The sequence below is a fragment of the Diceros bicornis genome, chromosome 12, assembly GCF_020826845.1.
Source record: "Diceros bicornis minor isolate mBicDic1 chromosome 12, mDicBic1.mat.cur, whole genome shotgun sequence".
In the NCBI taxonomy this organism is placed as follows: domain Eukaryota; kingdom Metazoa; phylum Chordata; class Mammalia; order Perissodactyla; family Rhinocerotidae; genus Diceros; species Diceros bicornis.
In genome coordinates this window covers 45,365,453-45,380,507 of record NC_080751.1, presented here as the reverse complement: position 1 = coordinate 45,380,507, position 15,055 = coordinate 45,365,453, and the positions used below count along the sequence as shown (strand labels likewise).

The following is a 15,055-nucleotide window of genomic DNA, read 5'->3' as shown; positions in this document are numbered from 1 at the left end:
AGTATTTTATTTTCAGTTTCAGTAACATGAAAGTCTTATAGCATTAATGACTAAACTTTTATTTTCTGAACTTGTCAAGTTTAAGCCATTCTACCTAAGTTTCCAAAATAAATGTAATTATATAAAATTTATAGTTAAACTTCTTTTAAAATATAGACATTTATAGGGATTATAAGGAAAATTTATTTTATTTTTGCGATTCATTTTTTAATCAGCATTTATTGAATGTCTAAATGCCAAACACTACTAGGCATGAGAATTCAAAGACACATAGGGCTCAGTTCCATTCTTCATGGAGCACATAGTCTAATGACAAGGCAGACAACAAAAATGGGACAAATTCTATAAAAAGGTATAAAGAGAGTCAGGGAGCTCAGTAAAAGTACCAGCCTAGGGAACCGAGGGAACTCAACAGAGGAACGAAGATTTGAACAATCTCTTTGACAAGTAGGAATTTCTCAGATAAAAGGGTAAGGTAGACAGAAGAGGCATTCCAGGGAAATGGAAAAAAAGAAAAGGATATCGAATCCTGAACAGATTTGACACATTCAGGACTACTACAAAATTTTTTATGGCTAAAGCATAAAGTGGGTAAAGATCAAGTATTAATAGATAAGGCTGCAGAGAGGCTAAAGAATTTAGACTTTGTGTTGCAGGTGACAGAGAACCAACTGCACTTTTCAAACTGGGAGTTCCATGAGCTACAAAGACCATACAGGAAGCTGCTACACTAGTCCAGGCAAGACATGCTGAGGGCCTGGACTAAGGCAGTATCAGTGGAATGGAGAGAACAGGCTGGATTCTAGAATCATTTCTGGAGTCAAATCATGATGATCTGCTAAAAAGGGAGAGAGAAGATTCAAGGATGGCACTAAGGCTTCTGGTGAAGGGACCTGAGCTGATCAACAAAGATATGAAATACAGGAAAAAGTACAGATTTGGGCAGGCAGGGGAAGGGGGAATTGGTGAGGAATGAAGGGAGTAAAACGTTAGTTTAAAATATCTGCAGGACAAGAAGAAAAGTCTCTAGTAATGACAAACTCAGTATTTATATTATTTACTGTACATCAAGTTATTTTACATACATTATCTTGGTTGAAAAAACAACCCAGTGAGATAAGCACTTCACAGATAAGGAAACCAGGGCTCAAAAGGTGAAGTGACTGGTTGCAGACCACTCAGCTAGTAGGCCACCGGGCTAGAATTATAGAAGAAATATCAGACTCCTATCTACTCCAATGAGCTTTCAAAAGCCATTCCATGCCATAGATAAATTATGGCTAGTTTCTAACTGTCATTGATGTCTTAGCATTTTGCTGCTTCCCATTGCCACAACTTTATGCAATCATTGTTGAGTCCAGAATCACCAAGTCCACATTGGCATCTGGAGGAATGGCAATGTCCAGGAGAAAAAAAATTTACAACTAGTAAGAATCATGCAGTTGGAAAAAATCTTAGACACTTAGGAGTTACAAGATCTTTCAGTCCAGCTGATGGAGGAATCCTCTACGATAGTTTCCCAAAATAATTTCCAGAAACGTAGTACATTTTAAAAGAGTTTCATGGTCTAATTAATTTGGGAAATCCTGGAAAACAATTAGATTGCTTTATTGCACAATTTCACAAAGGCTTTAATATTCTAACATACTCTGAAAATTTCTAGGAGCATAAAGACGCAGTGTTCCCCAAACATTATCTGACCAATGAACATTCCCCTCAAACTTTTTATTTAGAGTATCTCATGGGACTAGCATCTCATGAACACACTATGAAAATACTGCTCAATGAAAATATTTAATTAAGCAACATACCAACAAATACAAATTAAATATTAGTACAAATACTACATTAGTGCTGAGGAAATGCAGAATAAAAGGAGTGATCACAGTCTGTGGGATTAATTAGGCAAAGTTTCCAACATACTGCTAATTTTGCAATGGAACTTTAGGCAGTAATATGAACCAGGGATACACATGCTAAAACCAGTAGAAATCTTTTAAATTGCTGAATGATGCACTTATAAATAAAAATTCTATTACCATAACTTACAATTTAAAAAATTTTAATTGCCTGTACTTGGAGGAGTAAATAATTAATTTCTTTTATATTATTAAGATGACTAGATTTTACAGTCTTCTGAACCTTCATCAAAGCATCTTGTTCTTATTTATAAATTAATAACTGCTTCAAGATTTCATATGGCCTTTAATCCTTCAGAATTTCATTACAGTTTCAGGTAAAAATCCCATTATTAGAGAGACCATTATGAAGAAGGATTCTATATAACAAACTTGTTTGCAAATGTCCCATTATGATTACGGTTCGCCACAATGAATTCTTTGTAAAGAATGATTTTACACACCAAATGCTTCCTCTTTGATTATCCTCTTAAAATAATCATCTATATTACTAAAGACCTTAAATGGTATGCTGTTTGCAGAGAACAGAGACCTAACAGCTCTTTAATTCTGCCTGGTGATTAAATTCTTTTAACTCTCTTAGTCCTCTCCCAATGCAAACATTCTTTCTTGAGAAATCTAACTGAAGTCCAAATTACTACAATGTAAAGAGACCTGGCAAAATGGAAAGAAAATGTAGGGATGGGAGTTCCTCCAGTTTACTATATTCATAAGCCTTCTATTCACTCACTGATTCATTACAGAGCCCATTTCATCATGTACTCTTGTAAACTATAAATATAATTTCTAGTAATATATTCTCCATAACAAAATTATGATATTAAATAGAATTTTTCTTTAATGAGACATTCTTTTAAAAGCTAAAGAAATAAAACAGTATTAATGCATGTCTTATGTGTCTTTATGGGGCTAGTTCATTAAAGGTAAATAGACTATCTTTATTATTCATTCATTATTTAAATTTTTGAAAAAATTTGATGTTTTTTAGGACATATTATCCATAATCCAAAGGAGACATCATTAATATATAAGATATTTAAAAGTAATTCACTTTGAGCTACAGTATTGAATTATAATTTATATAGACTAAGGTTCCTTTTTCCCTTATTAATTTCAGTGTATAATAGGAAAAGGGTGGGGGGGGCGGGGAAGCAATACTCTTTCCTTTCAGTCAGTGCTTCTTAAATTGAGTATTTTGAACTGTGATCAAATGTGGAATTTTTACTAGGATTATATATAGTTCACGGTTTCTTCTTCTTCTTCTTTTTTTTTTTGTGAGGAAGATCAGCCCTGAGCTAACATCCATGCCAATCCTCGTCTTTTTGCTGAGGAAGACCGGCTCTGAGCTAAGATCTATTGCCAATCCTCCTCCTTTTTCTCCCCAAAGCCCCAGTAGATAGTTGTATGTCATAGCTGCACATCCTTCTAGTTGCTGTATGTGGGATGCGGCCTCAGCATGGCCGGAGAAGTGGTGCGTTGGTGCGCGCCCGGGATCCAAATCCGGGCCGCCAGTAGCGGAGTGCTTGCACTTAACCGCTAAGCAACCGGGCCGGCCCTAGTTCACGGTTTCTAAAGTAATGATAAGCAGTTTTATAGAGACAGTTGCAAACTTGAGCTATGAAAATTAGAGGATTAATGTTTCCCATTACTTTGGCCTATTCCCACACTGGGTCCCTTATCTAAGTCCCTGAATCTGCTAAGGTCTCAAAATGGAGATGGATGCATAAATCCAAGGTTGTCTCCAAATAATCAGTCATGGAAACAAAAAGGAAGGGCACAGGATAAAAAAAAAATCCGATGATTGCTTTAAAATTCACTATTAAAACTGGAGAAAATATGCCACTCTTTTGCAGATTCTACATTTGCTTCTTAACTAGAAAAAGAAAATAGATACAGACTAATATTCATAGATGCTCACATAATAATTCACAAACGAATTGGTAAAAAACTGCATCACACTTGAATATTCTATAAGCAGCAGTGAGAGTTTTCTTACCTTCAAAAGTTCAAAGTAATGTAGACAGTGGTAAACAGGGGCTAGAAGTAGCCTGGGTAAAACATATTGAACAGCTTCTTTGAAACCTTCGCCTATTGACTAGAAAACAAAGTGATTTAATTTTTTTTTTTAAGTTTACTTTTCAGACATCATATATCTTGATTTAAAACTTACTATACCTGCAAATAGAGTGCTGCTCCAGGCTTTGATAACTGACTAAGGAAATGATCATGAAAACCAGGTCGTAAAATATCTCGAGCATATGATTCATATGGATCAAATGCCAGCTCCTTAGAAAATGAAGGTAGAAACAAATAATTTTTCTCCAAGGTAAAACATAAATAACCTACCACCATAAACACAGAAAGATTAAATTATGGCAGCACAATTATATATTTCTTTTAAAGCCTCAAAACAAAATTACATGGCTATTAATTATAATTTTAATAGAATAAATCTAATATTCTCAAGTAAGACGGTAAATCAATTCCTTCTGATGAGTAATAGGATCCTTATATGTTATGATGTCTCTCATCAAAGGATTCTAGTAGAGTATTATCAACAAATGGTCATAAAAATGGGCAGACTTTTGGTTCTGGGAAAACAAACAAAGTTTAGCCTGAACAACAAAGAATATAGATATCTACAACTAGGTAAAGTATAAACATTTAGATTACTGGTGCCAGACATTTATTTTCTCATAGGTATTTCTTAGTGGTAGAGTTTCTTTCACTTTCAGTAAGCCAGAGGTAACAGTTTATATCATCTAAAATTCATTGTTACAGTTTTCACAAAACAATTTAATCCAAATTGCCAAAAAACTTAACCATCATAAATCATTAATAAATTAAACTACACTAATCGTTAGGTCTAAAAGAGTAGAATCTACTGGTTTTGATGATTCCTGAGGAAAAAGAGAACAGGTGTCTTGATTTTAGCAGGAGGTAGGATCTCTTCTCTCTTCCATCCTGTGCCCTATTCCAGGTAAGAAAAAAACCTTTTCGCTCTAGATTCTAGCAAGAGCTCATTTCTATGAACGGTAATTCTAGAAAGAAGAGGATATCTAGTGGAGGAGTGCAGCAGAAGAGGGAATGAGAGAACAGATGATGTTTATGTTTAATTACCCTAATGTTTCTTAGATTGTTTTTTTAAGGAAAGATTAAATAACAACACAGGATCAGAAATCAGAAGACCTGAGTTCTGTTCTTTGTGAAATGCAATATGGCATATGAAGTTCCAAGTCATCCTGAATTCCTTGAGCTGACTCCATTCATTTGCTAATTTCAGTTTTTTCAACTGACTTCCCAACTAAAAATTTCTATAATAATATAACACCAGAAATTGCAGTCCATTGTAGATTTTATAAGAATGGACAGTAAGGTTTCATCAATAACAAAAAGGAGGGAGTCAGGTATGAATAGAGTGGATGGGAGAGAGGAATAAAAATATGATTAGATTGCAGGCCAAATGGACCTGCCTCCTGCTTTTGTAAATAAAGGTTTATTGGAATACAAAAAAAAAAAAAAAGTGATTAGATGCTTATATCTTGGGTCTCTTGAACTCCAGAAATTATCATATACAGCAGAAAATGTTTGCTCTCCTCCCCTTTCAATAAACTCTTATTATAGAATTTTTATGACAACTATATACATAAAGGAAAGGCTATATAGTTTAGTGACTTAAAAGCATGCCTTTCGAGTCCATAGAGACCCACGTTCCAATTCTGATTGTACTACTTATTAGCTATGTGACCTTTGACAAACTACTTACTCTCTCTAAGCCAGTTTCCTCATTGGAAAATGTGGGTAATACCTACTTCAAGGGGTTGTTTCAGGAATTAAATGAGATATCATATGCACAGTGCTTACAATAGCATATAGTATATGCATATGGTAAGCACTGAATAAATGGTACCTAGTATTATCATTCTAAAATATCTAATCTCAAGAGAAAAACAAATCGACAACTAACTGGAAATCCAAGCCGTCGTCACATAGTTTTATTCTTGAGGATAAATTTGTAGAGTGGGAGTTCTAAGCACTTCTAAGAATGCACGTGTAAGTCACTAGATGATTTTACGATTAGTTTATTGCTTAAAATGTAATACTTATAAGATTCATTAAAAAATTTAATAATCAATATACATAATTGTGTATTAACAATTAAAAATGTAGAAAATATTCTAAACATACAGAAAAGTACAGAGAACAGCCTAACTATATTCACCATCTAGCTCAGTAAAGCTCAAAATTTTACAATATTTGCTTCAGCTTTTTTTTAGAAAGAAATAAAATAGTATAGATATAATTGATCCTCCTGGGTCCCTTTCACAAGCTTATCTCCTCTCCTGCTGATTCCCAGAGGAAATCACTATCCTGTATATTTTTATATCATAATTACATATGTATTAAGAAACAAGGCAATATTTTCAAACTTTATATAAATACCATAACATATACATTCTTCTGCAATTTGCTTTTTACATTCAAAGTTGTTCTCAAGGTTTACCCATTTTGATTCATGCAGTTCCTTCCAGTTCATTTATTTTAAACTCTGTATAATATTCTACTGCATAAACATATCTCTTTTTTTGGTAGGTAATTTTTTGTTTGGCGGTCATTTAAATTCACATGCAGTTCTAAGAAATAATATGGAAAGAGCCTGTGTGCACACTACCCAGTTTGCCACAATGGTAACATCTTGCAATAGTACAATACAGTACAATATCACAACCTAGCCATTGACACTGATGTAGTAAAGTATAAAATATTTCTATGACCACAAAGATCTCTCTTGTTGCCCTTTTATAACCACACCTACCTCCCTCCTATTATCACCTCCTCTTTAGGCCCCAGCAATCACTAACCTATTCTGCATCTCAATAGTTTTCTCATTTTAAGAATGTTATATAAATGGAATTATACAGTGTGCAACCTTTTGGAATTGCTGGATCATAAGGTAATTCTATGTTTAACTTTCTGAGGAACCACCCAATTGTTTTCCACAGTAGCTGCACCATTTTACATTCCCACTGGCAAAGTATGAGGGTTTCAATTTCTTCACATCTTCACCAGTATTTGTTGTTTTCCTCTTTTTTTATTCTAGCCACCTTAATGGGCATGAAGTAGTATTTCATAATGTTTTGATTTGCATTTCACTAATGACTAATGATGTTAAGTGTCTTTTCATGTGGCTTTTTGGCCATTTCTATATCTCCTTTGGAGCAATTCCTACTCAAATCATTTGCCCATTTTAAAATTGGGTTGTCAGGGCCAGCCCAGTGGCGTAGCGGTTAGGTGCGTGTGCTCCGCTTCAGCGGCCCGTGGTTCGCAGGTTTGGATCCCGGGCGCAGACCAACGCACCACTTGTCAAACCATGCTGTGGCGGCACCCCATATAAAGTAGAGGAGGATGGGCACAGATGTTAGCTCAGGGTCAATCTTCCTCAGCAAAAAGAGGAGGATTGGCGTCAGATGTTAGCTCAGGGCTAATCTTCCTCACAAAAAATAAATAAATAAATAAATAAAATAAAATTGGGTTGTCTTTTTGTAAGAGTTCTTTATATACACTGAATACTAGACCCTTATCAGACATATGATTTGCAAGTATTTTCTCCCATTCTGTGTGCAGTCTGTTCACTTCTGATGGTGTCCTTTGAAGCGCTGAAGTTTTTAAGTTCAACTTATGTATTTTTTTCTTTTGTAGTTTGTGCTTTTGGTGCCATATCTAAGAATCCTTTGCCAAAGCTAAGGTCATGAAGATTTAGCCATGCTTTCTAAGAGATGTATAATTTTAGCTCTTACATTAGATCTTTGATCCATTTTGAGTTTATATTTGCATATGCTGTGGGGTAAGGAGTTCAACTTCATTCCTTTGTGCTTCACATAACTTTATGGTGTCTTTTTGTGAACAGAAGTTTTAAATTTTTAATCTCTTCTTTTATGGTTTGCACTTTCTATGCGCTCTTTAAGAAACCCTTTCTATCTCAAAGTCATAACTATATTCTCCTATATTTTCTTCTGAACTTCTAAAGTTTTGCTTTTTATTTGCATATTTTTAGTCTTTTGAGAACTTTTTGTGTATGACGTGAGCTAAGGAAGGAATTTTTTCTTTCCATACGGATAGCCAGTTTTGACCCAGCATCCTTTATTAATTAGTTTGTTCTTCCTTTACTGGTTAATAATGTAATCTGTCATATATCATGTGTGCATGTGTATTTTTTTTTCAGGGCGTTTAATTCTGTTCCACTGTCTAATTGTCTATACCTACACCACTACTACATTCTTATTCACTGTGGCTTTGTAACAAATCTTAAAATCTGGCAGGGTAAGTCCCCTCAACTTGTTCCACGTCAAAATTGTTATTTTTGTCCCTTCATTCTTCCACACGAATTTTAGGATCAGTTCGCTATGTACCAGATTTATAGATTATATGGGGGACAATTGGCATCATTATAATATTAAGTCTTTCCATCCATGAACATGATAAGTATTTCCATTTATTCAGAGCTTCCTTATGAATCTATTTTATGATTTTCTTAATAAAAATCCTGCATATATTTATTGGGTTTATTTCTGAATACCTGACAGTTTTGTTTCTATAGTGAATGGAGACTTTTTCCTTTAGCATTATATATTTAAGGGGTTATAACTGAGCATAGTAATGCTAGCAATTTTTAGATTATGATCTTTTATCTAGCAACTATACTGAATTTGCCTAATAGGTCTAACACTATATAAATTTTCTTCAATTTGCTATGTAGACAATTATGTTGACTACAAATAGGACAATTTTGTCTCTTCTATTCTCTTTCTGTCTCTTGGCTAGTACCTCTATTAGAGTGCTGAACAGACGTAGTGATAGTGGCATTCTCCTATAGCTTAACCATTTAGTATATCTTTTATAGGTTTTTGATATATATCCTTTATTAGATTAAAAAAGTTCCCTTCTATTCCTACTTTGCTCAACATTTTTAAGAAATTCATGAATGAATGTTTAATTTTATATGCTTTTTCTTGTTTGTTGAGATTTTAATGTTAATGTGGAATATTACATTAACTTTTGTTGTTGTTGTTGTGAGGAAGATTGGCCCTGAGCTAACATCTGTGCCAATCTTCCTCTATTTTGTATGTGGGACACCACCACAGCATGGCTTGATGAGTGGTGTGTAGGTCGCACCCAGGATCCAAACCCGCGAACCCCAGGCCACCAAAGCAGAGTGCACAAACTTACCACTATGCCACCTGGCCAGCTCCTACATTAACTTTTTAAACACTTCAAACTACTTAAGAGTAAACTTCCTAAGATATATCATACTTGGCCACAGTGTTTTATTATATTATAAACTGATGAATTTTCTTTGCCAGTTTTGTTACTATGTGAGAGTGATTCACATTTTTTTTCTTATATTGTTCTTACCCAGTTTTGATAATGTATGTATATAATCCTGATAAATTGAGTTATCCTTTGTATCCCTATTTTTGGGAACAATTTGCAAAAGAGTAAGATTAACTGTTTCTTGAAAATCAATAAAACTTGTAACACTAGGTCTCAAGTCATTTGCTGAAACATAATTTTGATTATCTATTCAATTTTTAATGGTTTTTAAGTTAATCAGAATATCTACTTCTTCTTAGTCAATTTTCCTATTTTATATTTTTTAAAAAATTAACCATTTCATTCCAGTTCTCAAAAATTTTCAAGTGGATCTTAGTATTCTTCTGTGATTTAAAAAATCACTATCTGGGGGCCGGCCCAGTGGCGCAAGCAGTTAAGTGCGCACGCTCTGCTGCGGTGGCCCAGAGTTCGCGGGTTCGGATCCCAGGCACGCACCGATGCACTGCTTGGTGAGCCATGCTGTGGCAGTGTCCCACACAAAGTGGAGGAAGATGGGCACGGATGTTAGCCCAGGGCCAGTCTTCCTCAGCAAAAAAAAAAAAAAAAAAAAAAGAGGAGGATTGGCAGATGTTAGCACGGGGCTGATCTTACACACACACACAAAAAATCACTACCTGTAGTTATGTCTTTTTCTTCCTAACATTTGTACTTTTTGTTTTTTTTCCCTTAATCAGTCTTACTAGCGGTTTTGTTGTATCTATTGCGTGCTTTCTAGTTCATTAATTCTGTTCTTCTGTTACTTCCTTTCTTATATTCTCTTAAATTTACCTTATCTTTCCTCTTTCTTGGATTGAAAACTTTACTCATTTTAGTTATTCCTATTTTTTTTTAAAAATGTCTAAAATTATACGTTTCTCTCTATGCACTGCTTTAGCTGCATGTTACAAGTTTTGATATACAGTACTTTCACCTTTGTTCAGTTTCAAATATTTTGTAATTTTCATTGTCACTGCCTCTTTAACCCATGAGATATTTAGAAATTCACTCTTATGGTTTTCAAGTATTTTTAAACTTTTTACTGTGATTTCTAATTTAAATTTCATGCAGTCAGAAAAGATGGTCTGTATACTATTATATGAAATTTGAGACTTTTTAAATCTAATATTGTGAACTTCTATCTTGAAAAGAATCTAGTCTCTACTGTTACGTTGTTGTTTTAGTGCTGTTGAGTCAATGCCAACTCCTAGCCAGTCTGTGTACAGTAGAGCAAAACTCTGCCCAGTCTTTTTGCGCCATCCTCTCACCTTCCAGCACTACATCTGACAATGCTCTGCTGCTATTCAGAGGGTTTTCATGGCCAATTTTTTCAGAAGTGGGTGGCCAAGTCCTTCTTCCTAGTCTGTCTTAGTCTGGAAGTTCCGCTGAAAAGTGTCCACCATGGGTGACCCTGCTGATATTTTAAATACTGGCGGCATAGCTTTTGGCATCACAGCAACATGCAGCCACCACAGTACGACAACTGACTAATGGGCAGTGTGGTTCCCTGACTGGGAAACGAATGTGGGCCAAGGCAGTGAGAGCACCAAATCTTAACCACTAGACTACCAGGGCTGGTTCTACTGTTAGGTACAGGGTAATATATATATTTGCTTCATTGATATATATATATATATATATCTAACCTGTTCATTTTGTTATTCTAATCTTCTACAGCCTTACTAATCTCTTTTTTTTGTTTTTCATAGAGATGTGCTATAATTTCCTACTATGATGGTAAACTTTTCCATTTCTCCTTGTAATTCTGTCAGTTTTTATTTCTTATATTTTGAGGCTTTATAATCAAGTGCATACACATTCACGATTATTAAATCTTCATCATCTTGTTCTTATTTCCTTTTACTATTAGGTAGTGTTCCTCTCTAATTTTTTTTTTTTGGTGGGGGGAGGGGTGGATAAAACCATTTTATTGAGGAGCTTTGAGGGAGGGTTGAAAGGCTGAGAGGACTATGACATCTGAAGTCCTTGGCCTGGCCGGAATCTCCCCAGCTTCACAGATGCCCTTACTAATATTTTCCCCCTCAGAGCTTACTTTGTCAACTTCTATCAATTGATTTTTATATCCCAGCTTCCTTTTATTTGTTTTTATATGTAATGACTTTTCAATCCTTTATTTTAAATATCTCTGTGGTTCTGTTTTAGGTCTCTTGCAACAAGCTGCATAAAATGGACTTTTAAAAATCAAAAATAAGTACTTTCTTTAAATAGGTGAGTTCATCAGTTTATATATACTGAGTTACTAATTAGGAGTATAATGAAGTTAGTTTTTTTGTATATTATTATTTTGTTTTCATTATCATTATTTTTCTTTGCTTCATTATTCTTTCCTATTATCAGCAGAAATGATAAAAAGTGTTACTATAGTTCTTTTTTCTCCATCTGTACATTGTAAGCTATGGGTTATTTCTATTCTTTTCGTGATTTTCCTAAATGTTTCAAAAAATCAAATATAGTTTGTTATCTACAAATTTTTCTAAATTTTAGAGCGAGTTTAAAGTTGTTCAGTTTTTCTATCCTTCTGAATACAAGCCCACTTTACACACTGTACATTTTATTACTGGTGCTTATAAGTTTAGTTTAACCCTTCCTTTTAAATACAAAAGTTAAAGTTTTATTTTTAAAATATTCAATAGTTTATCAAATTTACCAACACATTTCTCACCATTAGTTCTTGTATTTTTTGACTTCCGAGTACAACTTTGCTTCTTGCTAAAGAACATCCCTTTAATACTTCCTGTAATGAGGGCATATGGCTAGTAAACTCTCTTGGTCAATGTACGTCTGTTTTTATTTCTCACTTTTTTCCTCTCATTTTTGTTAAATTGAAGTATAACTTACATAAAGTCCACAATTTTATGAATTTTTAAATGTGTATGCAATGCAGCTGTGTAATCACTACCCAGATAAGGAAACAGAAATCCAGCACCTCAGAGAAGCTTCTTCATGCTCAACAGTCAACCACTCTTCTAACCTCTATTCCCAAAGATCTGTTTACATGTTTTTAAACTTTCTACAAATAGAATTTTATAGTATTTTGAGTCTTATTTCGCTCAACATTGTTGCTTTTTTTAAATCAGTAGTTCATTCTTTTTTATTGCCATATAGCATTGTGCTGTGTGAATATATCACAAATTATCCATTATAAATAAACCTGCCACGAAGACTCTTGAACATGTCTTTTGGTAAACAAGGGCACTCATTTTTGTCTGGTATATGCCCAAGAGTGAAACTGCTGGATCACAGGGTACATTGTATGCTGAGCTTTAGTAGATATACCAGTTTTCCAAAGTGGCTGTACCAATTTACACCCCCTGCACCAGCAACGTAGAGTTCCAACTGCTCCATCGTTTTAAGTTGCATTTCCCTAATGGATAATGATGTTAAACACCTTTTCTTCTTTTAGAAAGTACCCGCTCAGGTTTTTTGTCTATTTTTGAGATAAACTAAGCTGTCTTTTAGTTATTGATTTCTAGGAGTTCTTTATATACTCTGGGGTATGAGTCCTTCATTGGCTATAGATACTGCAAATATTGTCTCCCAGTCTATAGCTTTGCCTTTTCACTCAATTTTGTCTACTGATGAACAAATGTTCTTACATTTAACAAAGTCCAGTTTATCAATCTTTTATGGTTAGTGGTTTGTGTCTTGTTTTAGAAATCTTTGCCTATTTCAAGGTCATGAAGATTCTTATGTTTGCTTCTGCAAGCTTTATTATTTTAAATTTTGCACTCACTCTTGAATAAAAGTTTAGTTGGGCAGAAAATTCCATTTTCCCTTAGTACTTTGAAGATATCACTCAACTGATTGCTAGCCTCTACTGTTAAAGAGAAGCCTCCTGTCATTCTATTTGCAGTTCCTTTTCAGGTAATATTCTATTTTCTCTCTCAGAGCTTTTAAGATTTTCTATTTATCCTTGATGTTCTATAGTTTCACCACAACGTTTTTGGCTGTGGGTTTATTTTTATCTATCCTGTCCAATACTTGGAATTGGTCTTTGCTCTGGGAACTTGTGTCTCCATTTCTGGAAAATTTTCAATTTTTATCTCTTCAAATATTGCTTCTCCATCATTCTTTGTCTTAAACTCCTATTAGATGTATATTCAAGCCTTTCAATGTAGCCTTTATTACTCTTAATTGGTCTTTCATATTCTTATGTTGGTCTCTCTGTGTTACAATCTCAGTGAATTCCTCAAACCTACCTTTCAATTCACTAATTTTATCCTTGAACTAGGTCTGGCAAATGTTATACTACATAATGAGTTTTTATTTCAATGTCTGTATACCTAATTCTCAATATCCCTAACTGTTTCTTTTGATACTTGTTCTTGTTTCCTTTCTCCTTATTTTAGTTTCACAATGTCTTTTTTATAATGGATCATATTCCTACATTTATCTCTTTAGCATCCTAAACTTCTTTTAAACTCTTTGTATGTCTATTGTACAAAATTAATTTCATCTAGAATGAATTCATGTTCTAATTGTTGATTTTGTTAGATATCATTCTAAGTATTAGTATTTGTCTTGTATTTTGGAATTCTGTATTATAAGCTTCTTAGGGGGAGGCTTTTACTTTTGGTTTCCTTTTTTCTCTCCCATCCCTTTATGATCACTCTACCAGACTAGAACCTGCTCTTAAAATGACTTTTGGCTCTCAGGCTCTGTGATCATATTGGCTTAATAACATGGGATACTTTGTTAGGTTTTAACGTATATTTGTTATAAGGTAATGTTTTCGTCTCACCACTTCAAGTCCACAACTTTCTACAAAACCTTCTGGCAGCAGGTTGGCAGATTTCCCCTGCATCCTATTATAGCCAGGGTCTTGGAGCAGGAAGTCCTGCTCACTTTCATGGAGCACATCTAGTCTTCATTATCCTCAAGAGCTAAACACCCACCTACCAGAGCTCACTACCTTGAATGTCTGTTCCATTTCTGATTTTGTTTTTAAGTCTAGTGATGTATATTCCTTTTTTTCTTTTTATACTTTATGACTTCCATGTGTTTGAAGCAAGAGTGGAAGGGCTGCAGTGAGCTTAAACTTACTATACTATTTTGCCTGAAAGTCTTAAATTTTTTACGTTTTACAAACTCAACCCTGTGTTATAAAAAAAGATACAGTGGATTTTAGAGCGAGAACAAGCAAGAGCTAGAAATCTCAGAATGACTATCAATTCAACTTATTAGGACTAACTCATAGATGTTAGCATTTGAAATATCCAAGGAGAGGGTTACCATTTCTCTACCCCTATGGATCTGAATCATCTAGGTCCTGGACTTGATTTTCCTATTCACTTCACCCATCCTACTCTAAATGCGCAGTTATCACATATAAAGTAGCTTACTGTGTGTGAAGGTGGTTATCTAAACATTTCAGGTAGGTTATTTTATTTAATTTTCACAAAAACCCTGAGACCTATTATTATCCTTATTTTACAAACATAAATACAGAGGTTTAGAGATGTGAAATAAATTGCCCACAATCACATACAACTAATAAGTAGCAGAGTTTAGACTGGAACACAAGTAGTCTGACCTCGGATCCAAGTTCAATGGCCTCTTCATTGATAGGGCATTCATCGATTTTTCTTAACCTTGCTATGTAAGATAGATGATTGCATGTCAGCTGTAAATGCCTCCCCCCTCTGTGGGATCTACTTTTTTAAAATGGATGACAGATTACTTTTTCTATGTTTCATAAGAAAGTAGAAACAAATGTTGATAATGACCCTATGAGGAATGGGCAATAC

The 15,055-nt window shown here is 34.3% G+C and overlaps 1 protein-coding gene across 3 annotated transcripts in view; it reads right to left on the bottom strand.

The window, feature by feature from the left end:
* The window catches only part of SOS1 (SOS Ras/Rac guanine nucleotide exchange factor 1), a 164,459-nt gene that overhangs the window by 52,895 nt on the left and 96,509 nt on the right, over window positions 1-15,055 (bottom strand). For 2 of the 3 annotated variants that reach the window (XM_058551381.1, XM_058551382.1), the window contains exons 7-8: window positions 4,095-4,205; window positions 3,916-4,014 (exon numbers count right to left, since the gene is read on the bottom strand). The exons of the other annotated variant lie outside the window; for it this stretch is intronic. In XM_058551381.1, the coding sequence (XP_058407364.1) occupies window positions 3,916-4,014; window positions 4,095-4,205 (210 nt within the window). The remainder of the gene's footprint in view (window positions 1-3,915; window positions 4,015-4,094; window positions 4,206-15,055) is intronic. 3 annotated transcript variants of the gene reach the window in all.